This window comes from Schistosoma mansoni, chromosome 3 (genome assembly GCF_000237925.1).
Source record: "Schistosoma mansoni strain Puerto Rico chromosome 3, complete genome".
Taxonomy (NCBI): domain Eukaryota; kingdom Metazoa; phylum Platyhelminthes; class Trematoda; order Strigeidida; family Schistosomatidae; genus Schistosoma; species Schistosoma mansoni.
The window spans coordinates 19,650,220-19,676,487 of NC_031497.1; the positions used below are offsets into that span (position 1 = coordinate 19,650,220).

Genomic DNA, 26,268 nt, shown 5'->3' on the forward strand with positions numbered 1-26,268 from the left:
GAACTATGTGATATATTAGCGTAATACATTGCGCTGATATATCACATAGTTCTGATAATCTTCGTCTTCTTATAACACTATCGCAATTCATCAAAGGGACTAATTGCTTTAGATTAGGACAGTGTTAGAAAGATAATCAACAAGTGAATAGTTCAACTCTCAATGATGAAAAATTTGTTTCATTCAGAAACTTTTCTTATTTTTACACGTATAATAGAAGATTTTCAACAACAACAAACAAAACCGTATCCAGACAATATAATCATAGTGGATACTGATATGATACAATGATAATAAAATGCAATACTGATATATCCCAACGAAGAATAAATGAATGATATCTGCTAAGAATTATTTATGAACTATTACTACATATATCCTAATTGGTTAATTATTAAGTAACTAAATTATATACATATTGATATTTCCTTTATCATGAGCTGTCATGTGAGCTAATTGACTACTGTTATACGATTTACCATCCGTAATTTATTCGCAACCTATTAGTTATAGTCTTCCATACTCACCCACTTTGGGCTTGATCTTGCATAATTATTAATACTCATTTTATGATGTAATGTGGTCTGCTCTGCTTGTATAAGAAACCACATATGTCCAAAGTACACGATTCATGTTCTAAACTGGGCTAGATGAGAAGCTATTATACAGAGGCCAATAAGAATTCAGAGTTGACCTAAGGTTATTGGTGTTGGTTGAAGTGTAATTGATGTAGCACAGGAACAGAGTCATATTAGTCGGTGTTCTAATTGGCGATTTAGTCACGTGATATTTGACAGGTCATAGGATAGAACAAACACAATGAACAACGTGTATGAGGACAATGAATAACAATGTTTCACTTTTTAATTGATAAACTACAGAAATATCAAGAAACGCTATTTATTCTGTGAAAAACGATTATTCAGTCAATAATAATAAATGCATTTGTATGTACATTTTTAACCAACCTAAAACTGTAATAATTGGCTACATTACACTGTTTGATGGAACAATTGAATAAACTATTCGGTAAGGTTATTCAAACTATATAGTAAGTATGAAAATCACGTAGTTACAGAAGTGAAAATTTCATTTTATTGATCAACGCAGCCTATGATCTACGATCAACTGTTTACCAAATACCTTTATTCTAAATATCACCTTAAGAGTAAATTTGTTCAAAAAAAAAGAAGACAAACGAATGATATCGAGAAATTTTATAAAACAATTACTGTTTAAAAAAGGAAGTTTTGCCTATAAATCAATTATTCAGTCATAGTTGATAGAATAAAATTTTGTTTTCTCGCTCTCTTACTCTCTCAAACAATATACATAATAATTACTTACTTTACCCAATAAATATTTTGTCCTATTGATCTGTTTGACTAAATTAAAACATGTTGATGAAGTGGAACGATTAAATGTAACACTGATAAGAGCACGTATATAAGCCAAACAAAATGTCGATGCCAAAACAGTATGAAAAATACCTAGAATTGTAATTAAATTAAAAGGGGAATAATGAAAAAAAGTATGAAAGAAACAATTATTTATTATACAATATCTAAATGCTGAATACCTAATTATGTAACATGATGACTAACTATGAATGTTAATAGGAAAAAGGTGTCTTATTTAGTTAGCACATGTAGATCCATATGCTCACACACTAATTACGCAATTGTGGCGGTCAAGTGATATATTACCTGGCTGCTCAAACCGAATTGTTTAAAGTGGTGCGATAGAATGAAGTTGTAAAACTGAAAAAATCATGTGATAGCTAAAAGAACAATCAATGATAATTAAAGTAAACAAATCATTAAATAAAAGGATAACTTAAAGTTCAAATGCACTCATGAGTTCAATGTGGATCTATGTAAATCAGACTAAAAATGTAGACACAATGTGTGCATAACTACTCCCTATCTCAATGCACAATGTTGGCTAGTGCAGGAGTAGGTTAGGAAAAAACGAAGTGCAACAAAATTAAAACACAGTAGCAGTACATGAAGCCAGTGACCGTGAAACTGAGTCATATAAACATATGAGGACTAACTCGTTAGGATTCACGTGATCATCATAACCAATGATGAGTAAGGTTGGATGATATTAGCTCAGAATCGGTCACTGTGGTGTGGATGAATTCATTCTTTGTCTTTCTCTAGATTTTGATATTTGAAATTATCTTATACTCTGCTGTTACATGAATCCACTCATTTTTCTCGAATCACACTGTTTATTGACAATCTTTTCTGAATCATTATTATTATTTATAATATTATTGTATAATTCCTGAGCAACTTGATCATTATATCTATATATACTTTTTATCATAAGCTTCCACTTAACCCACTAACTATTGTACTGATTATCAAACCTATTTCATTCCCAATCAATTATTCACAGCCTACCCCATACATAACCACTTTTATCCTGCCTATGTATAACTATGATTTCTTAATTTATCGTGTAGTGTGGTCCCGTACGTATAAACATAAACCAGAGTGTGTCCGAAACATAATAATAATAGAAGCTGGGAACAAACATATCGTTAGACTAAAGGCAATGGGATAGAGAAAGGTTTAACTGAGGCGGACCAATAGAATCTAGACTTGCGTCGACTCAAGTTTAATGGTGCAGATCAGACTTACAATTAGTCAAGTCTAAGAAATTAGGCCACAGAATAAATGTCAGATGAGGATTAAGAAAAATAAATAACTAGGATTGTGAATTTAACACTGAGTGAGTCTACGCTACACTTTCAGTGCAGAAAGGTAACAATATTTTTTGAGAAATAGGACTGCATTGAACTTACGAATTATTAGTAGATGGGATAACAATTGCATCACTTAAATATTGCTTAATAACGTCATTACGATTAATACTATTATCACCATTACTATTATTAACTTACCTTCGTGGGGCCATATGTGAGGTAGTAGCCCGAGCAGAATATCAGCTGGATCCTGAAGTAAAGCAAACACTGGAAACCTAAGATAACGAAGAAGAAGAAAGAAAAGATTAATTCATTTAATCGTATCTTATAGTTGATAGGTAACCAATTTGTAGTTAATAACAATAAAAATGTTTATTCTATAAAAAAAATATATAGCGAAAGCATTAAAACGTATGATAATATATATATGGGGTACTGAGTATATACACACATACACACGATGTTTTATATTCTGTCAGTTATTTGTAACGCTACTTAATGTTAATTAAACTACATAAATTATAAACATGATGCATAAAATAACTGATCTTGTAAACTTAATGACACAACTTTTTATCTTCTATCCTAGTCTCTTCAATAAGCACAGAAATCCAGATCCATTCTACACCTCGCTGCTGTTAAATTAGTTAAGTATTATTCATGATCATATGATTTTATCTAATTATAATACAATCTATTCAGAACCACTATTAGTGTGCTAGCCTGACAAGACCAATGCAACCTGAGTGAAAATGAATTCCATCTGTAACATTCAAGACAAGTCATATATTAATTTATTGACAGCCACTCGATGTTATCATACAAGGCCCTTTTCATTCAAAAAAAAAGAATACTGCAGGTACAATATCACGATCAAGTATAATTGAGTGGAATGTTATCACACTTGAATTCTGACCCAATATAATAAGTACTTCTTTTCGATTTTAAATAAATCTAACAACAAAATAAATTTTTCTGATAAATCGAGACAGTAAACAACAAAATGATTAATTTTATTTCCTATTATTATTATTATTATTATTATTATTATTATTATTATGAGCTGCCACAGACCACTCTCGAATGTCATAATTAGATGCGGAGCGGAAATCTTACATACGGCCCTTGGTCAAAATTTATAATATATCTAGTATATGGTTAGCATTGGAATGCAAGACGAGCGTTTCGTCCAAATTGAAACCCATCGGCCAGATGTACCTGTATTTATTTGAGCCTTGGTGTGTAGTTTGAGACAAGAATGCAGTACCTTTCGCCTCAAAAGGTCACCTGGTATCCAGTGAGCTAATGAATAAAAAACCCACAAAACAAAACGAAATATAACACTAATGATGGTGTCTTATGCTTGGAACTCAATGTTTGGATTGAGAAGCTTTCATTTTCATTTCGGATAACAATATCTTCAACATCCACTTCATGCCCTGAGCGCTATAGCTTCCGTTGCGTAGAAAGATAATAGAGACATCTCAATTAAACCATCTACCCTTCAAAATGCACATCATTAAATGTATATACAAAATATATAACACTATGGATGATATTTCATTTACTTCATAAAACAGACAAGAAATAACACATAAACATACATATTGTCATCATTATTATCTGATCTTATTACTTCATCAATCATGAGACATTGTATTAGATTCTTAATATCCGAAGACTTTTTATATATTTGTCGGAGATAACAAATAAATTCACCTAGAAAAAATATGGAAGAGAAAATTAGTATACTATTGTGCATCAAGTTCATGGTATCAACAAAAAAATAAGCAGACAAACAAGAACCAAGAAATTAAAAATTAAACTATCCTTAATATTGAAAACTTGGTTTTTCTACATACACACATATGCTATGTAATAATGATAATAATAAATAGCTGTACACCACGAACTGTACCATGAATTGACTTTAAAAAGAACAGAAGTAAAAAGTTGGATGGTGGTTAGCAGTGGAATAAAAGATGCATGTTTCATCTTATTTGAGACGCGTCAGAGGGATTTACCTACATCCTACAAACGATGTTCACTCCAACACTCAAATCTAATACTGCTCGATTCAGATAACATTGCGTTATCCACTCAGTTAGTGAACCCAAATAGTCAACAGTTTCTGCAATGAAGTGAAGTTTAATTCATTTCTGCACTCATTGTTTCAATCTTCCCATTGACCTTTAACACTGCAATTCATCAATCTCAAATCCTCGGGTGAACACATGAACTCTGGGATGGAGGCACATCCAATTGACGAGTTACAAATAAGATGAAACGCGCGTCCTCAATTCTACTGCTAGCCACTATCCATCTCTGTTTACAAGGCTTTTCACTTAAGGCGATATCGAGGCAATCCGCACAAGATGCACATCTGCCAATAAGAGACTGATCGATTGCAGTCCTAAACATCAATGAAAAGATTAAAACGACCAGTACAAACAAAGAAACAAACAGGGTCTAAAGTTCACATTAAAGCATTTTTCCTACTTCAAACACTTAATCTTCATTTCACTGGGCAAAGAAAATGCAATAATCATTTCATTTACATTTCAATGAACTATTTAAAAGTGTATTTTTAGTTTTACTTCTTACTTATAGAAAACATAGGTGGTTACAATAAAGAAAGAGAGATGAGTATAACATTTGATGAAATTTGACACTGAATCATGATTATTCAATCATAAACATTAATATACAATCACTGGACAACACATTTGTAAATAAAAAAAATGACAACGTAACATTTGCATGTAAACTTAATAAAATACATAGTTATTTATGAATTGAAAGTGTATAGAAACATACTCTTTTGAGTAATCACCAAATAACCATACGAACTAATTAGTATTCAAATCTTCAAAATATTTGTAGATTAAATAATACAGTTAATCTATGAAAATGAGTTGTTTTCTCTAATTTATTTACATAGCTTGAGTATCTGAGCTACCTGTTCCAGATATCTAGATATTTCAACAAGATATCTGTTTTTGTTTGTTTTAACACATTATTATGTCTGTTAATCGCATAACCTATTCAGGCGCGTTTATGAAACGTTCACGACCTTTCGCTGTACAAGTTACAAAAACGCCTAATCAGAGACATTGTAGTGACTAGCAATATTCATTGAAAAGAAAAAACATTATTAAGACGTCGATTCCTGAACTGATAACATCTAACTGACGATCACTCAATATTTAACATCAAAATCGATAAAGATATAAGAACAAGAAACTCGTTGAAATACTTTTTATTTTGTGTTGAAAATTATATATTGTACCAAAAATATAATATTGAATAATTAATCAATTAATTAATGCAATTATATTTAGAACAAATGAATTGTGGCTAACAGTAGAAACTACGATGTACATTTCTTTTTATTTAAAACTCATTAGCCAGATGTACTTGCATTCAAGTGTTGATATTCCTAGTAACACTTCTAAACACCCCGGTGTTATCCATTGAGCTAGTGAAATCCGATTGCCACTAATGTATTCAAAAGTCATGATGTTTATATCATTACTAGTAAATAGGATGAAACGCGAGTCCTGGATTCCACTACTAGCCACTATCCATCTTTGCTTACCATGCTTGTGAATTACTAGTAAAGGTTTGAATTATCCGTTTGTTTATCTTTAAGATCAAATTATGATCAAGATTTGTTAACAAGTGTACATTTTACCCAGATTTCCTGAACATAACCAACAACGGAATAATCAAACTCTTATTAATAATAGTCTAAATAATTAAAGTGATATCAAGACGAAAATTCTGTGCAAATATTAAATACCATATAGTGAACAATAATAAATCCAGAGATATACACACTGCGTAGTAGTATATGACCAACAATATTATTCAAATCAAAATATCATTATTCAATAATGAATAAACAGATTTTAGTACAATTGAAATATCAAAAGGGAGAATAGACAAAAAAAAAGGAAGAAACATATTACTTCAACTTACGCCAATAACACCGACGAGATACCATGGAATATTGTGATGGATAACTCATCAGAACACTAAGTTCACATTCTAGTTGACATCTTTTTTATTTAGTTAGTGAATAAACATAATTTTGACAGATAGAAAGTAATAGAAAAAAACGAACATGGAAGAAACATGAATGAGAATCAGAAAAACAAACAATGTATACAGCACAATAAGAAAAAACTTCAGTGAACTTCAAAGCAGTTAGTTTACTGGAAATCTGTATTGTATCAGCAAAGCTTCAAGGAACGATGTTTACTGTAAGATTACAACGCCCGTCAGTCAGTCACATAGTTGGGGAGATTGATTTACAACTCAAACAACTTAATAGTGATAAATTGTTTGAAATGTCATCAGGTATATCATGTAACACTATTGAATTTATATATTTTAAATACTCATTGTTCACAGCTTCTTAAATTGAACGCAGCAACGTGAAATAACAATCCGAAGATCATACGGATTATGGGTACACATTTCAGGATGAACGAAAAAATCTTTTTTATATATCAGCCTAATAAGTAATATCATTTGTAAAACATCTCAGGTGAGATGTCCTTTTTAAAAATATTCGAAAGTATTAAGTGAATAAATAAACAAATTTGTTTAGAAAACTAGACTTCAACAGGAAACACTGTTCTTTAACTCTTTTGTCTTGATAAAATGATTATGTCTATTTGGGGTTTTTCAAACAATACTTGTAAATTAACGAACGACTGAGTTATGTCTAATATAGCGGATTACCCGACAGCGACAGTCGGCACATAATACTTTACCAATAAACCGCTGATATAGAAAGAAGACGAAGGAAGACAACTTGAAACGGTAAAACTTGAAGTATATAACAATAAGAGCATGAAAACCAATCATACAGAAACGTAGCAGCAACCAATCAGAAAATGCCACAAGTTAGGAGACATTAAATTAGAAAAATAGCACATGCAGATACTGTTATCAGTAAGAAATTAGCACTATTAACAATAATTAAATCATCCTGTGATCACCTTAGCAATAACAACGCGAAATTCTCCATAAAATGTTATTTTACAATTAAATTGGAATTATCTCAACCGAAAGAAATTTAGCAGTAGTAAAAATGAAAATAATAAATTCATTACCTTAATAGTATGGTAGCCTCATAATTACTTCCAATTAGTTGAGACATCAGAATTCGACGCTGAACATTTAACTCATCCTCGGAACAATTTAAATCATTCCAAAATGTTGAACCAGTGTCAGATAATGAATTCTGACAATTAAACAGAAATAATTTGACTGATAATATTCTAATGAAATATATTTTATTATTTATGAAAACTTTTTAGTATGGTTAAACAAAAGGATGAAAACTAAGACTGTAAAAGACTCGATCATGGCCTATTTAGTTCAAACGGGTCATATATTCAGCACTAATTATTCGTTTATGAATAATCCATTGTGTTTAGCAATAATCTTCTGAAATAGATTATTTTCAGAGTTACTCAAACTTCTGAAACAACATCCATACAGATTGAAAGCCAGAGGTTAGCGTCCACAATAAAATGTGTCCAGCCTTTTTTTACCTTGGCTAAAATACCGTAGACTAAATATCTCGATGTTAATCCTAATCATAGTATATATATATATATATATATATATATATATATATATATAATGACTAATCTCAATAAACTTACTAGTCTACTCAAAAGCATTGCAATATTCTGTTGACCATATTCTACAGAAGGGAATAGTTGTTGTTTATTGCCAAATGTACCAGATTTAGGCAATGGAACTAATGGTAAAAGATGATGAATATCTCTTCTACACAAAGGGCATACAATCCAAGAACGATGACGTGTTGCAGCAGAACGATTACCTCCCTTTAGTGAAAAGACAAAAGAGTTATATGTTATGTCTCTTATTATTATGTCTGGTGAAAGCTTAACTGACTTGTCCTGGCACTGAAACCTTGGATCTAACGACGAATAATGAAACCAAAAAGACTGGTTATATAGATTTATTTGACCCCGAAAATAAATCAAACAAATATCTGAATACACTACTTTTTATTTAATTTATTTACATTCAGACTCGTATAAATCGAACTCAGCAATATTTAACATCAGTGAGGTATTAATTTACAATATCATACAATTAGGCATCTATAACCAAAATATATAACTAATTGACTAAGTCAAGTAATAGATTCTTTTCAGGATATGATTACCCGTAAAAAAAAAGATCAGTTATAGATGTCAATCGCACTGCAACTGTCATATCAGTATACACATATTCAGAAAGTTTTGGGTATGAAACATACGAACGCCAAGAATACCAACTAATTTCATGGGTTTTCTTTATCTCACTGCCACTATACTTCTTGTGGTATCCTGGAACGATAGGTCTTAACACTGGCTACCGTAAGAGTCCCTGAACAAAGTAAGTATAATACTAAAGAAGTGACCCATAGAGTTAAAATATTGGATATATAATCCCTCGATCAACTTGGTCTGTTGGATATTTGTAGCTACACCTATACCCTAATTATAACTGATCTCCGACTACAGATTTGAATAATATTACACTTGATTATAATCTCAGTGTACATAAAATTTTTGATTGACTTAGTGAGTTCTGACAAACGAATGAATAGAGATCATAACGTCACAAACAGATCTGGGTTTATAAATAATATATTTGCAATATCCCAATGAGTAGAAAAATTAGATTTTCTGACGTTTGGATTAATGTTAATTTGGTTATTTATTCTCTGAAGAAGTGATTTACACTGAGTCACGAAACGTCAGAAAATCTAATTTTTCTACTCATTGGGATATAACAAATATATTATTTATTTATAACAATCTACCCAGTGCTCAATTTATTCAAAATTATCAAATCAAAACGTGTTAATGATACCTACAAAATCTGGGTTTGTTTGATAAGCAGTAAAACACAATTATTGTGTGCTGGTAGTGGGATTTATCTAACTATTCAAACTAGAGTACGAAACGTATGAGACTTGAACCTATAACTGTATAGTTCGTCTCTGTGAACTAACTATTAAAGTAGTTGTTAGACCATTGAAAAAAATCATATTTTTAAACATTTTGTGTCACATACATGTGTACGATAACGCTGAAAACATTCTCGATGAACAACATGACCGCAAGTTTGTAATAAAATTCCAGAATGTAGTAGTGGTAATGTTTTAGATATCAGAGAAGGTATCGCATTACTCCACCATTGACGATGTTCAGTATAGCATGAGTGATGCTTTGATTGTTTATTACCAGAAAGTGTTTCAGGTTTGGGTGATGATGAACGTTCTGTATGTGATTTTATAGAAGAATTAGTTGTAATTGGATGAATCGGTAGACCAACAATTCCTGCTGGAGCTTGACTACTACCACTAACTGGAGAAGGATTATCAGAGTTTGTCGAATTACTCAACGGAGAATTTTGAAATAATGGGCCACTAACAGGTGGTCGTTCCGGTGACAACCACGATAAGTCGTCAGTCTCAGAAAGAACTGGAGGATAACCTGATGAGTGGCTAAGATCTCGTCCATATAATGTTGGTATCACAGCAGTTTCACGAAGCTGAAGCATAACTTTAGAATAAAATAAATAAATAAATGAATCACATACTGAATAAAACACTTAGATTATGAGGCAAATCAGCTTATGATATTTTATTATTGAATAAACGGTGAAAAAGTTAGTCAAGGTAAGAAGCAATCCCTTTGAACAACTTCGAACTATCCCAAATAATAAACTGAAACGAAATCTCGTGAATAGGAATGAGATACTGAATGTGCTTTCGAACAATTGTAGTTAGTTTTCTGCTAAAAGTGTGTGCTATGCAAGTTCATTCGTTTGTTTATCACACTAGTCAGTCATATCTATCACAGAATCTGGAATATATGTGTATTAGCTCAAGTTCTTATACCGCAATAGCACAGTGAGAAGAATTATCAACCCAAATCCCAGAGTAAAAGAAAAGGAAACAATATCAGCAATAGCAGAGAAAATTAGATATAGAATGGAAAAAAGGTATAAGATCTTAGGTCATAACAATCGCGTGGGCTAGTCTGTAACTACCTAACTATATGGCTCAGTCCAATAATCAATGCCCTCATTGACTGATTTCATGATGGAACATTGTTGAACTTCACATGGAAATAAAATTGTTTATTCACGAAAAAAACTGATTCGACAAAAATCACTACAGCGTTGAAACGACAAATACAGGACGATATTCTCTAAAATTATGTCAACAAAAAAGTCCTTCCTTCTTATAGAAAAAAGAAAACGAAATAAGGATGAAGCAGTACCAATAAACTGTACAAGTAATATTTGGTCCCAGAGAATGACAAAACCATACTAACATCCGATAGGGATTTTTTTAGGTCATTTCAAAATATAAATAGGATAATATGAGGGTTACAAAGAAGAAAAGATTCATCAATGTTTTCACGGCATTGTTAGAAAAGCTGATCAGCATATTCTAGTCATTTCAAGAATTTACCTATTTATGAAAAACTAAATGCAACTTACGATTCGATTCACATATCATGTCTAAAAGAACCATGTCATCTACTGATGGTCGACCAGATATTTGACAAATAACACATTCATACAATGGTTCACTATTGTCTAACTGTTCTTTACGATCCACAGTCTGTCGATCTAAAATTTTAAAATTAAAATAAATTGGTGACTCAAGTATTAGTAATAGTTTAGAAAAACAGAAATTCAACTAGAACAGCTATCACCTCTTGAAAATCGTCCACATCTATCACACAGCACAAAAATTTTAGAAGCTTGAAGTCAGTTTATGGTGAAAACCACTACCATACGAGTGATCAACTTTCAGAAGACTTCCTTCGTACTGTTAGTGGTAAGCATAGATAAACACAATCAAACAAACCGGAATCACGACAGTGACGCATTGATGAAATCGTATAAGGATAGCATTGTATAACATAGCAACAAAAACTTGAAATGCGAAAGGTTGGGTTTTGATTCAACTCTATGCTCGTCATTGAAACTTAAAATTACATGGATTCGATCATGTACGGATCGTGGATGCAAACGACTGAAGACTGTCACACTGTGATAAAATAGTTAATGATTCGTAATTTCTAATGGTTTTACAGTCGATGAGTTACTTAACATATTTATTTATTTATTTAAACACATAAACATTGGTACAAGGGAAAACCAAATAAATATACGCTACACAATAACAATGAGACCAGTAGCAGCTGTCATTGATTAATGTGAGTGCTAGGATAATGGCCGAGTGCCCAAACTGAAGCAGGTGGTTTTCTTAGGGGGTACACCCCGAGTTTTTGACGTGAAGGTCTAATCTATAAGGCAGTGGAGCAACGTTAGGAGATGTAGTCCCATCGTAGCCGGTAATCAACAATAGGTTCATACACCTTTTATTCCCTCAGCATCGAGTGGCCCATATTCACTATTGGTTTCGAATCTGGGTTTTCAAACTCCCCAAGATGGACTCTCTGTGTCCATCAACCGGGTTAAAGTGACGGACATTCGCTTTTTGTCCTCTCAATTTCGTAAACAGCATCCCCGCTACGAGAAGGCAGTGAGTCGGACTTCCCTGTCAGTGGCTGCATACGCGTAACCATGTGAAAACATTTCGAGAGGGAGAGCTGACTCTCCCCACCCTCGGCAGTAACAAGCATTTTGGGACTTTACTTAACATCTTGCACAACAATGAGTACTGATAACCTAACATGAATGAACGAGACACGAAAAGCAGAGAAGAATTTGTAGATCGATACTTTTTTTAATGGAGTTACGTTTTCCGAGATGAAACGATAACATCTTACCCATCAAGTCGATGTGTATCTCGATCCTAACACACAATATCTAGACTAGTTAATCAAAAGAAACATAGGTAGGACCTGATACAAATATGTATCAGTTCAGGTTGTCATGTTTCAAATCATTAAAATGGGTAAATAATCAAGTTTCACATGGTGACCAAATAAATTTAAATTACAAATGAAACATAATCCAAAACGAATAACTAGGAATGATCGAGTAAACACGTACATTTTTGATATTAGGATATATATATATATATATATATATCACAGGTAATGACAATCGATCAACTGAATTAACTATACCCTTATCTATCACGTATCGTAATTTCTAAAAATCCCTAAACATTGATTGATCTTGACCACTTTATTTTCATTGCTAATTTTCGCACTACATTTTTGCACAGTCAAATAAGAATATTTGTTTATTGATTTAACTACCACATTATGATCGATTAATTCCATTAAATATTGAATTACACAATGATCCATCATATCGAATTATGTTTAACAACTAAAGAATATATTTATAAATGTTGGTCAGTAAATGATAATAAATAAAAGTAATCTGTACAGGGCGTACATTGGCTGATACTAACGGAACAATCCCAGTTTTTAATAACAACCACTCGTTGAACAAGTTGCCGGACTCATGTATAACGTGACAGAATTTGAGTAAAAAAACAGAAACATTGGGGTGCAGGTGAATCCAGGTGGGTCCTAAATAAAATACGCATATCTTGGATTCCACCGCTAGTCATAACCCAACTTTATTAAATGCTATGCATTATGGGGATATATGAATTAAATCTTGTCTCTTTTAACATGAGTATGAAAGCTTTAAGATGAGTAACTAGTCATGATACTGTGGTGTGGGTTACTTATATCCACATAAGTAGTATATAACGGTGGTCGGGCATTGAATGTCTTTCAATAGAAGATCGACAACGAAAGAACGGGAATGGAACGCAATTGGTATGAAAATGCGTGAACAATAGTAATCGGAGATGATGGATTGATATTTGCAGAATGAACGTTCAAGATTGAGACAATTAATTGACAATTTGCAAATTAACTATTTACTGTATACTTGTCAGATTTTACTGAGATATTCTGTAATCTTATGTCTAAATACATTCGATTGTCCCATTCGTATTCTTGTTCACTACAATACGATTACACTTACGAGTAAATTTTATTAAATATAATTTTCTTTCAAACCAGATATCGTAGGTCTGTACAAACTGATGAACAGCTATAATCCATGACGAGATAATTGTTTATGTAAAAATGTTCTTTGATTGTCATAGTTGAATACATAAACTTTTATTCGACAAAATCATCAGTTTCTATTCATATATTTAAGGTGCAGAAGCTTTCATGGTTCGGAATGACGACGAAAACATTGAACTGAGTGAGCACAACACCATTAAAAACGATTATATCAGTGTGTTTACTGGTTTTCAGTGATCCTCTATTTGATGATATCAGTTTGTATTAGGAATTAACTTTGAATTGTAAATAAATATTGCAAAAACACTTGAGAAAACAATCTGTAAGAATAGATTCGTTCATGGAATGTCGTACGATCTAAACGTGATTCTATACAGAAAATTGTGAAGGATAATCAGAAAATAAATTTATGAAATGACATCGATGTAACTTACTCAGTGATTCTATATCCTTTAAATGGGTAGAAGCAAATGCTTTTTGCTTAGATGTCATTTGTTCTATAAGCCGTTTTCGTCGTTCCTGTGCAGCACGTTTCCGTTCATCACGAGTACCAACTGCTGATGTCGTTAGAAGACAAGATGAATTTTGATTCATTGAGGAATTATTACTAAATAATAACAAAGAATGAAGAAAAGGACTCAAGATCAAATTTTAGATTATTTGTGTAAAAAAAAAGTCGACACTAAAATGAAAATATATGGAAACTCCAGATTAGTTTCATGAGGTGACCTATTCAACACAAGAAGTAATTCTACCTGATAATGTGCAGGTGGTCTGCAGTAAACCAAATGGAAGAAAATCATATTCAGAAGAGATGGGTGGTGGCTAGCAGTGGAATAAAGGATACATATTTCATCTTATTTGAGACGCGTCAGAGGGATTTACCTACATCCTACAAACGATGTTCACTCCAACACTCAAATCTAATACTGCTCGATTCAGATAACATTGCGTTATCCACTCAGTTAGTGAACCCAAATAGTCAACAGTTTCTGCAATGAAGTGAAGTTTAATTCATTTCTGCACTCATTGTTTCAATCTTCCCATTGACCTTTAACACTGCAATTCATCAATCTCAAATCCTCGGGTGAACACATGAACTCTGGGATGGAGGCACATCCAATTGACGAGTTACAAATAAGATGAAACGCGCGTCCTCAATTCTACTGCTAGCCACTATCCATCTCTGTTTACAAGGCTTTTCACTTAAGGCGATATCGAGGCAATCCGCACAAGATGCACATATGTCAATAAGAATCTGATCAATTGCATTTCCAAACATCAATGATAAGTTTATAATGACTGATGCAAAAATGAAAGAAATTCATACTAATTTGGTTTTTCGGCACTCTAACAGCAATCCTCTCATATGTATTCGAGATCGTGTTAGATGCCTCTTGCCGGAAAGATGTTTCAGTAAACATAAAGAGATTGCGGCTTTAGAGTGATGCTGAAATCAATTTTATCTAGGGTTACAGTCATAATCAATGAAACTGATATATTCAGGAGGGGAATGATTAATTTGAATGAAGTATTCAAAATAAGTGATGTGTATGTAGTAATAAATACGATGTTTCATATTCTTCAATACTAATCGAACCATACGTTAATGTTGAAGTACGAAACTGAATACATAAGTCATACATAAGTACTATAGGTAACGTTTTCTAGTTTAATCTGATGTTCAGTTTAAATATTAGACAAGTCCAGGGCAGCTGAGCAGCAGGACCAGACAACATTCCAGTAGAAGCACTGAAAGCAGATGTAGCAGCAACTGCAAAGGTACTCCACATTCCCTTCAGTAAGATTTGGGATGAAGAACAAGTACCAACAGACTGGAAAAAAAGACTTCTGATCAAAATACCAAAGAAAGGCGATCTCAGAAAGTGTGATAACTACAGGGGCATCACTCTTCTCTCAATACCAGGAAGTCTTCAACAGGATATTGTTAAACAGAATGAAGGACTCCGTATACACACAACTTCGAGACCAATAGGCTGAATTCCATAAGGAAAGATCGTGTACAAAACAAATCGCAACTCTACGGATCATTGTGAGACAATCAGTTTAATGGAATCTATCTAGCCAAAGAAGAAGAGGAAGACCAAAGAACACATTACGCCGAGAAATGGAGACAGATATGAGAAGAATGAACAGAAATTGGATAGAAATAGAAAGGAAGGCCCAGGACAGAGTGGGTTGCAGAATGCTGGTCGGGGGCCTATACTCCATTGGGGGTAACAGGCGTAAGTAATTAGGTAAGTCGGTTTAACTATGAGTTGTTTGTGTCAGATAGACTAGCTATAAAAGTGATAGTCATCAGTTATCTTATTACCTAATTTAAAATCAGTCAGTCATACACAACGTAGAGCTCTGCACTTATTGACGTTGGACAAGAGTACTCAAAGTGATTTATTACATCTGTTAATCACCAACAGAAGATTAAATATGAATCAGTTATAAACAACAATTTCAGACTAATTTCGATTTTTTATCCCAAGGTGTCGTTAGGTCTGTTCTCTGTATGTGAGGAAGTTAATAAAAAAAGCAAAATACAGACTTTTAAGTGAACTAAACATCATGAACTCGAAATTAGGATTTTAAGAGGTGAACGCCTTCTCAACTTATTGAAATCATGTATATTTAACTACTAAGATAAGGATTGGACAGTTCAAAATCTACAGAGAAGATGCATTGTTACAGGTTGATATTCACAAACCACTACTTCGTGAATCTTATTTTAAACAAAGAAAATGAACAAATTCCATGAAATACCAATTGTCATTATAAATTTTAAACTGAATCCAAAGTTTCAATATATTACTACACTAGTATAAGTAAGAGCAAGTGACAACGATTCAAATGAACTAGTTTTTTATAATAATAAAAACTTAATTTATTCGACTGTGAATAATACCGTATTGTAAAACAGCCTTCATTCCTTCCCAGATACTCACCCATCATTTGTCGATGAGAATGGAATATTGAATATTACATCCGTTTCATTGTTTAAACCGATCACCTCCTTACTACTATTCATTGTATTGGAATTATGTGACACGGTTAATTGTTGCTTCTGTTGACACTGTTGCACAACATTTGATGATGATGACGACGATGAAATAACATCCATTGGTTGAAGTGTATGCAAGTGTATCACTTGTTTATATGGTGATCTAGCTCTAGCTAAATACATTTTAATTGCAGATTTATTATTTTCTGATAGAGATGCAATTTTATCTAATAATCGTTCTATCCAATAGGCACCATCACCGAAATTAGTAAAATGACACACATCATTTGTTGTAGTCAGAGAATTGTCATCATTGTTAGCCAATGAACTGGTGAAATTGTAACTTTTTTCTGGATAAAAAACAATATTGAAAAAAACGAGTAAACTGCGTAATTGCAATCATGATAAATAATGATAAAATATCGACAGTTTACGAGAGAATATCATACAACCTTAGAAGCTCAATTACTAACGTCTAAGACTATGAAACTGGGTGACCCAGATTCGAATGCAACAGTAAGCATTAGCTCCTTACCATATACGCTTTGCTGACAAGTTCCAACTAGCACGAAGCCTAAGACAAGAGTTTACTACAGACTACCTACATTTTCTGTTTATGGTGTTACTCAGAAGAACCATGAAAGGTTCATGATTAAACCATCCAGCTCAGAGAACAAAACTCCCCTAAAATCACTCGAGTTAAAAGTCTTTTCCACCACTACGACCTTCAACCACCTAACATTTACGCAATATATGGATTTTGAGAAAAAAATACTTTTGTCAACGAAAGAATTATCACCAAAAACCAGGGAGGATTAGAAAGTTGACCTTGTCCTCATCTGAGACTACTCATCAGTAAGTGGGCACGACTCAAACAGAGATTGAAAACCATGATAGTTCAATTGAATGAGTTAACAATATTTTACTTACAACAATATTTGAATTCGATTCCAAGAAGCTTAATGCGTGTGTACTGATGAGAATTGTGACACAAAAAAGTAGTTTTCTTGTGTTTACTAGCTTTTAGTCAGTCAGAGATAATCAGTGTAGAACCCTGAATAAATGTAAGTTAGCCAAATTAACCATACGATATCACCAAGACAAAAAAATTAATGTAGTGAACAGCTAAAGAGTCAAAAAAATTCCAGTGAAAGGGTTAGTAAGAAAAAAATAAACATTGAGAATGTGATCCGGTAAGATGAAATGGAAAGGAATGTATGTATGATGGATTGCTGTGAAACCATATCTAGAAGAAAAATAATGAATGGACACATTCTCTATATTGTGATAGATCCTGAACTATTTCACCAACCAATTCCAGGCACTGATGGGGATGATCTAGAAATTTTGGCGATTCACCACCTGAAATCGATTGATGATGACAACCATCTCCAAATTGATTTGATTTCTCCGTAGTTATCGAACTGAACAATAGTTAATTTTTGATAAATTGAATAAGATATAAAGACTACGAAAGGCGTAATAACATCCCACTGTATACTCACTAGCATTTATCGATTCTTGACGATATGTTGATTCATTCCTTTCTTCCGGTAGGAAATAAGTTGGTTTAGAAGAAGCAAAATAACGTAATTCAGGAGGGAGACTTGCAATAATTGAAGTGTTAAGATTCACATTATTCGAAGCAAATGATGATGATGCAGTAGGACTACTGGAATTATTCAAATTTGAACATTCATGTCGTTCATTTGGCATTAAAACAGCCATACAACGAGGAGTTAGACAATTATTATTTGTAGTAGTAGTAGCATTAGAAACAACAGTATTGTGCTTTGGAAAAACATCAAGAAAATCTTGCCAACTACCATCAACTTGGTCTTGACCTAATATTATAGGATTATTGCCATCTACGTTCACAGCCGGCATTGTTGTTGTTACCGACATCGATGAGTCTGTTATTCCAGATTGTTGCGCAGTTAAATTAGGATCAGTGAACAGTGAACCACCGAAGGAAATTTTTGGGATAGCGTCAGCTCCACCAACAATACGACTCCAGTAAAGACGGGCATGTGCTTTGATAAGTAAAGAAATAATACTGTCCAGCATAATACTGAAAACAAAAATATTTAAAAATAAACATATAAAACTATGAATTTACGGATTAATTATACGCATTATTTTCTTAACATTTTTATTTTCCACATTAATAACCTATACAATTATTTTCGTCAGAAAAAAAAACCATTCAAGCATTTAAAACACAAAAATTAGTCTGTGAAGGTTTCACTCTTTCTTCAATAAGTGATTTATTTATTTAAACACATAAATATTGGTACAAGGAAGCACCAGATACATATGCGCCGCACAAATCTCATTCGATTTGTGTGAGGGCTGTGATACTGCCCAGGTGCCCAAACTGAAGCAGGACATCTTAAATAAAATCTTTAGTCTACAACATTATGAATCAATTCTAGAGGATTTAGCATACATACACACACACTGCGTGATATTCGCTAACTAGAGCATAGTTCTTTTTGAAATCTTAAAAAGTATAATAACCAATGGTTTGAAATCAGAAGCTGATAACTATGAAATGAGTAGTGTACTTATGATGTACTACCCACTCCCATAAACACACAAACCTTATTTAATTATTTAACTAAGGACTAAATTGTCATTAAATGAGACTATGACTATGTATCATTAGTTTACATAAAAAATAAACGTCTAGGACTGCTCAGTTGTTACTTTAAAATTACAGTAGAAAATGAATTTTTTTCAGAACAATCAGTAACGAACACATTTACTAGACATAAAGAAAGGAATGATGAGTATGTAAAAACAGAATGAATAGAAATGGAGGTATTGTCATTTACAATGTAAAGAATTAATGCAAATGCTTACCAATTTGATCGAGAACGTAATACTAATTATCACTAAATCAATCTATCACCTGATTATTTTTCTTTACCTACGAGATGATGATAGTGATAGTATTTTCATCAATTGTAATTATGGCTGGAGAAAACTGATTTGGTGAGCATAGATTTACGATAATTCGGTAAACGAAAGATAACCCACAATTTCCCTTATAATTTTGACTATTAGACTCGGCACCGCCTCGAACTAAATTCATTTAATCCCATCATTCAAATAGCTTATAAACATTACCATGGCCTAGTTCAGTTGTCACTGGATTCATGAACTCATAATACATCCTGGTTCGGCCACACCTACATTTCTTCCACAACAATCATACACCACACAACATCACCTGTCCAGGTAGGCACTCACTGGGTATACCTAACACACGTTCAAACAACCTAAACTAACAAACATTTACTACTTCACCAATCGATTTACCAGCCATACCTAGTACTCTATCCCGAAACCACTCACTCAATACTCCATCGTCCCAAAATACACCAGCAATGTTTCAAAGACACCTACTATCGAATACTAGTAACCTACCAATATCCTCTATTCTTAATCGCAGTGTTGAGGCTAAATATACAGTACTTGGTAAAAGTGACAAATCGACTGAAATCATTAAGACATATATTACGTACGCTTAAATCACGCACATTTGTCCAAGGCTGTAAGTTGGTAATCTTTATCAACTTATATACTTATGCTTACTGACTTTTGTTTATTAAAGTAATGGAACTCTTCTCTTCCTACAATTTTCCTCGGTGTTTTGGATTATAATTAACAATGACCTTACAAGGATTGGACTATTTTGTTTTTTTGAAATGATATTTGTTTTTCTTAACAAATGAACAATTATGCGTCAATTAATGAAAAAAAAGGCGAGAATTCATTTCATGCATTTCATTCTAATCCTACTTTCAAATTCCAGATTTCCTTAAATTTATTTTGTATAATGTAAATTGTTATTTTAATTTTTTTTCTTGGAATTCAATAAAAATCAATTGTAAATGCCAAATAAAATCGCTGGCTAACATCTTCCTCTTGTTCTCTCTTCTCTTACAGATTCAAACATGGAAGTAGACTGATTTAATTAGTAATGAACATACATATACTAGATGTAAAATAAAAGATTTCTTAAAATACACATGAAATTTAATAGTTAATGGTAGGTAAATAAGTTATGACAACACAATGAAATAATTGATTAATTAGCGAAATTTATATGAAACTGTTGTATCCCGTAGAGAATTATGAATGGTAACTTTGAGAACTATCTATGGACCAATATGATATGTATATTTCCTATTGTATAGTTGTTAGGTAACTAAACTATTCATATTCGTATCCCTTTCATTATGAGCTTTATTTTGACCCATAGACTATTATGATACGATTTACCATTCTTTGGTTATCCCCAGTCTATTGATTACTGTTCCCCCTATTCACAGCCACATTTGGCCAAATCTTGTACAATGTTATTTTCTATTTTATGGTACGATGTGGTCTGTTTGATTGGTATATAAACCCAGTATGTTTGTGAATAATGATTCATATTTTAGAGGCTGTTAATGGTGTTCTGGACTTAACTGGCTAGGCTAGGCAAAAAGCAGGACTGATGAGTACTCAAGACTGCTCATACATTTTGGTGTATCATTGGGCGATCGATAAATTCACTGCTTTCTAATTGGCGGTCTTATAATGTCATATATATCAACTGGGCTAGAACGCACTTACACGTTATAACAGAAACATTATTTGTTGTTTTTCGGAATAAAAACGACTTACTTTTTAGAATCATTTTGTATTTCATTATTTGATAAAACAGGTACTGTACTTAAAGTACAATTTAAATCTGATCCTTGATTCATTGGTAAACTAGCAAGCATAACTTGAGCACAAGAAACTTGTGGAATATTATGATTTGATATCATAAGCCAACAATTTAAATTGTCTTGTATACTTGTACGTGATTGATATGGACAATTAATTAAACTAGTATCCCAAAATTTCTTTTGACGATTATTAGTAGGAGAAGGATTAGTAGCAGTAGTTGTATTAGACGATGATGAAAATGATGGAGTAGATGGTAAAGGACATAATGAACTCCATGGTTGACGACGCCATATGTGCGATGAACGATAATTACGAGTTTTAGTGCGCAGTTGTTTATTATTAATACGTTGTGAATCAATAGTCAATTCATTTAAATCACGATCATCTGAACTACCAACACCTGCGACAGTTTCATTACTATTATTATCATCATCATCAACAACATCATCATCACCATATTCATCGTCATCATCATCATCATCATAATCAATTTGATCTAATCTATCTGAATCAGTATCTTCCAAAACTTCTTCGAATCTACCCTTTTCCCAATCCATAATAAAGTCATCTACGAAAGCATTTTGAGATTTTTCTGCAATTAAATCTTTTGGCTTTAATGGTTGTTGTTGCTGTATTTCATCCATTTCTTCTGTTTGTTTTTGTTCAATTAAATTTTTGGTACCAGTTTCATAATTATTAACATTATTCAATGATGATGTAGGTAAATTTGATTCACTACTCTTGGATGCTTGACTTTCCATAAATATCTTATTAGTAAGAGCAAAAGTGGATATGAGGAATATGTATATAATTAAATAAATTCAATGTTCCAAAATAAAAAAGAACGCATATGATATTTTATTAAGAAGTAAAACAAAGCGAACATCACATCGAAATTGTTACACCCAACAGACGGAGTGAGGAGTTTCAGTATATCGAAAGCACGGTACAGACTGACACAGACAAGAAGAAAGTTTGGATTGCAGAACACACCGCGAGATGCAAATGGATGATCAAAGGTCATGCATACTTAGTATGTAAGCACTTTGTAATTCCTTCCACTAAATAAACCTTTACACCATTATCTTGTCTTACACCGGTGGTATCATGTTGAACTACGAACATTAACATTTACACTTATTAGTTGAGGTGTTAGGTGATTGAAGGAAGTCAACAGGGAACCATAAGCCAAGCTTTCGTGCTCTTGACTACTCATCGGCAAAATATACCTGTAATCTTGGTGAAACTGGTGCTCTCTGACAGATTCGACCACGCATCACTCAACTTCACAATCTAAGACGTTACCACTGCGCTATTTGGGTAGCCATTGAATTCCTGCAGTCGATTGATTACGGAGCAGTGACCACTATCATGTTTGGCTAGCTCTTTTAGTGGCAATCGAATTCTATCGATCAAGTATCAATGTGAACACTCGTTTAATTGACGCAAAAACGCCTGGACTTTCTCCAAGTGTTAGGCCGCCACAGTGAAACTTGATTTAAAGAATTTAATCAGTAAATAAAGGACTACACAAATATGACATTAGTTACCGCCCAGTGATTAATCAATTGTTGGATACCTTTTTTCTTGACAAACAGAATACCTCTAAGATAGTATCAGTGATATTCATAAGAGTACGAATCAAATAATTTAGTTACACAAATTACTAAAAGCCTCGTAATAAAAATACACCATGCGTTTACGAAGCAATCATCGAAGCTCTGGTGAGACAACACGGCAAGAGAGATTCAGATATAGTGGGGGTGTGGGGTAAATATCGACAATGACAATGGATGATGGTTGTGTATTGTCACGGATTGATAGAAGTTAGAAATATGAACCGCTGGATTCTAAGTTTGAGACCTGACGGTTAAGCGGTCGTAGTGGGGTTTGAAGGTCCTGGGCTCAGGTTCTAGTAAAGTCGTGGACGCACCCTGATAAATAGTTCTACGCTAGGATGAAATAGCTGTTCAGCGCTTCTTCATTTTCAATGGTAGATTCATCACGGTTAGTAAACGATTTTAAACTTTGAATATGTGTATTTGTCATCAAAATAAAACCTACAAATCATTCACTGCATATATTATGGAAAAAGAGAGTAGACTAACCTTAGTGCAAGTTTTCCTATTATTTCCTGGCAAACGACACGGGGTGTCTAATGCTCGATCGATTAAATGAATAATCATAGCTAAGCTTTCTTCTGTTACAAGTGGATCACCATAGACAAACTGATGATATTAACAAATAGAAATAAATTCAGAATGATGAGATAAAAAGACAAAACTCAATACAGTACAACACAACAAAAAAATGTCAAAGAATTCAAAATGATATCTTGATTTAAATTGAATAGTGGCTAACACATATGGTATGGTATGATAAAAAAAAATAACTAAAGAGATGTAGTTATAGTTATGTTGAACAGGCTAACTTAGCATTAGCTGGTCTGATGAGACATTTTTACATGAAAGTGACTGAAATAACAACTTTAATGTCCAATACTAATGGACAGTGTAGCAGTATGAAAGAAATAAGGAGTAACTAAAAGTCCCCCATTAAATTTAGTGATTATTGAGACCAAGTCTATTAAAAAAGGAACATGAGATAACGAAAACAGATGAATGGGGAAGTTAAGCGGTAAATTTCACGATCCATGCCAACAGCTTAGCTGAAATGACTGGGTATTTGTCATTAAATATTCAACAGTTTATGATTCCACGTAAACTATCCATTTTCATATACTCTTGAACAATTTCAATTTCATTATCTTACTATTATTGTCGATCTCTCTTAGATGTGTACTATGTCAATTACACTTTCACGTCAATCAAGTTCTGTATAGTTGTAGTTGACTTACTTAACACATACACATACACATACTGGCAACTATATCACATAACGTAAATATGATAAAAAGATTTCCTATCCAACTAATTCTGTAACAGAAATTATTTGCACTGGGATCATCAACCACAAATGATGGATCGCTCGAAAATATTGTTCTGAAATAAACATAGATCAAGATGTGGTAGGGAATAATAATTACCGTAGGGATCAAACCTTGTTTCTCTGGTAGAATTATATGGGACTTCAACATGTAAATGCTGTAGTATATTTAGTAAACTCCCCATCATGCTGATATTTTATCTGTAGACTTCTTTACAAATTTATGTAACGAATCTCTCACGCTATTATTCATGGCTAATTTGAAATCCACCTCATCTTAATTGTATCATTCACATTGTTATCAAAACGGTGAATGTAGAACAGTCTAATCAGTCTGAATCAGTGCATCACGATGTATATTTGATGACAAACGTAAAATACTAATTCATTTCTGTTTAGCTGCTATCCCGTGCTTTCTGCTTTCATTTTTCTCTTTCTAGTTGTAGATAATTATAAATACCCCGTACTGGGATAGCCGTTGCTATACTGTTTATTCCTAAACTTGATGTACAAGCTCCTCCTAATAAAAAATACCGGTTCCCTACTGTAACGTCCTATGCAACATCTATCATTCCAAACACTCATTACGTTGTAACTATGGTACTATCTTAAGGTACATAAATTTTTCCGTCACTCTTTACTCAGGACAACTCTGTGTTTATAAAACTGATGAATGTTAAAATACATGCTCCGCTGAAGATGCCATCACTTCAGATTGTAGATATCGCCAGCTTCATATCATAAAAATCTTTGAAATAAATGTTCATTTAAAAAAATTTACGAATCACATCTTTTCAAAGAGTTTACCCTTATATATGTATATATTAATAGGTCCTATTGAAAGAGGGTTTCATAATTATCAGTACATATTCATAAACAATGCATTTTGTAGTACATGGAAAGGATATACACACCTCAAAGGAATTGAACCAAATCACTATATATATATATATATATATATATATATATATATATATATATATCACAAGTAACTTACTAAACTGAGTTGTATAAAAATAATATAATGTAAATGACGACTATGTAGTACATGATCCAGACCACGGAAATCTGGTGGCAATTGTTTTGGTTTGTGAAATGGTGGCCACAATGAAGACATATTTGTAACACCATGACGTTGGCGACAACTAAAATATTAATAATTATTATCATAATCTTAGAATATAGATGGTAATGATGATAATAACAATAAAAATAACAATAATTATGGTCAGCCACAAGGAACGTAAAACTTGTTGTGCACATCTTCATCAGTTTAAGATGTCGCACCATAACAGGATATTAAGACTCAGGCAGACACGTATTGGTTGTGGAGTATGAGCATGATCTAAACATGCACCTCAGAAGGGACGAAAAGTCTTCTATCGAACTTTGCTAACAATGGCTGATATAAATATGGTTTATTTTCGTCCGTCCTTGGATCGATATTAAAAAGTCACAATGTCAGAAAAATTTCTCTCTTTATGCTTACATTTGATGCAATAATCATAAGTATAGGAAATAAATCAGTGATTCACTATGAATAGTATAATGATAGAATAATGTGAAATTTATATCTACTAAGCCATTGTCAATACTGTATTCTCCACATAATCAATACGAACAGAAGAAAAGTCTCTTTTTTCCAAAACTTCAATCGTAACACTAGGAGACCAAACAATTAATTGACAATCCTTATAGATTTTAGTTCATGACTTGTAACTAACTAACTGAGATTATAAACGATTATCATAGTAAGCAAAGATGGATAGTGACTAGTAGTGGAATCCAGG

At 32.8% G+C, this 26,268-nt stretch overlaps 2 protein-coding genes across 2 annotated transcripts in view; both read right to left on the minus strand.

Moving 5' to 3' along the window:
- Smp_138440 (putative ubiquitin ligase E3) overlaps window positions 1-25,595 on the minus strand; it is a gene marked incomplete at its 5' end in the record, with an annotated part of 35,257 nt that extends 9,662 nt beyond the window's left edge. The window contains 13 exons of the mRNA XM_018799556.1: window positions 1,348-1,490; window positions 2,915-2,991; window positions 7,840-7,970; window positions 8,398-8,583; window positions 9,827-10,317; window positions 11,264-11,395; window positions 14,229-14,401; window positions 16,752-17,157; window positions 18,313-18,878; window positions 21,485-21,932; window positions 22,074-22,299; window positions 23,641-23,760; window positions 25,476-25,595. Of these exons, the coding sequence (XP_018651333.1) occupies window positions 1,348-1,490; window positions 2,915-2,991; window positions 7,840-7,970; window positions 8,398-8,583; window positions 9,827-10,317; window positions 11,264-11,395; window positions 14,229-14,401; window positions 16,752-17,157; window positions 18,313-18,878; window positions 21,485-21,932; window positions 22,074-22,299; window positions 23,641-23,760; window positions 25,476-25,595 (3,219 nt within the window). The remainder of the gene's footprint in view (window positions 1-1,347; window positions 1,491-2,914; window positions 2,992-7,839; window positions 7,971-8,397; window positions 8,584-9,826; window positions 10,318-11,263; window positions 11,396-14,228; window positions 14,402-16,751; window positions 17,158-18,312; window positions 18,879-21,484; window positions 21,933-22,073; window positions 22,300-23,640; window positions 23,761-25,475) is intronic.
- A 460-nt stretch (window positions 25,596-26,055) lies between these two features.
- The window catches only part of Smp_138450 (ubiquitin ligase E3 alpha-related), a gene marked incomplete at its 3' end in the record, with an annotated part of 45,379 nt that continues 45,166 nt past the window's right edge, over window positions 26,056-26,268 (minus strand). Inside the window, exon 14 of the mRNA XM_018799557.1 lies at window positions 26,056-26,140. Within this exon, the coding sequence (XP_018651334.1) occupies window positions 26,056-26,140 (85 nt within the window). The remainder of the gene's footprint in view (window positions 26,141-26,268) is intronic.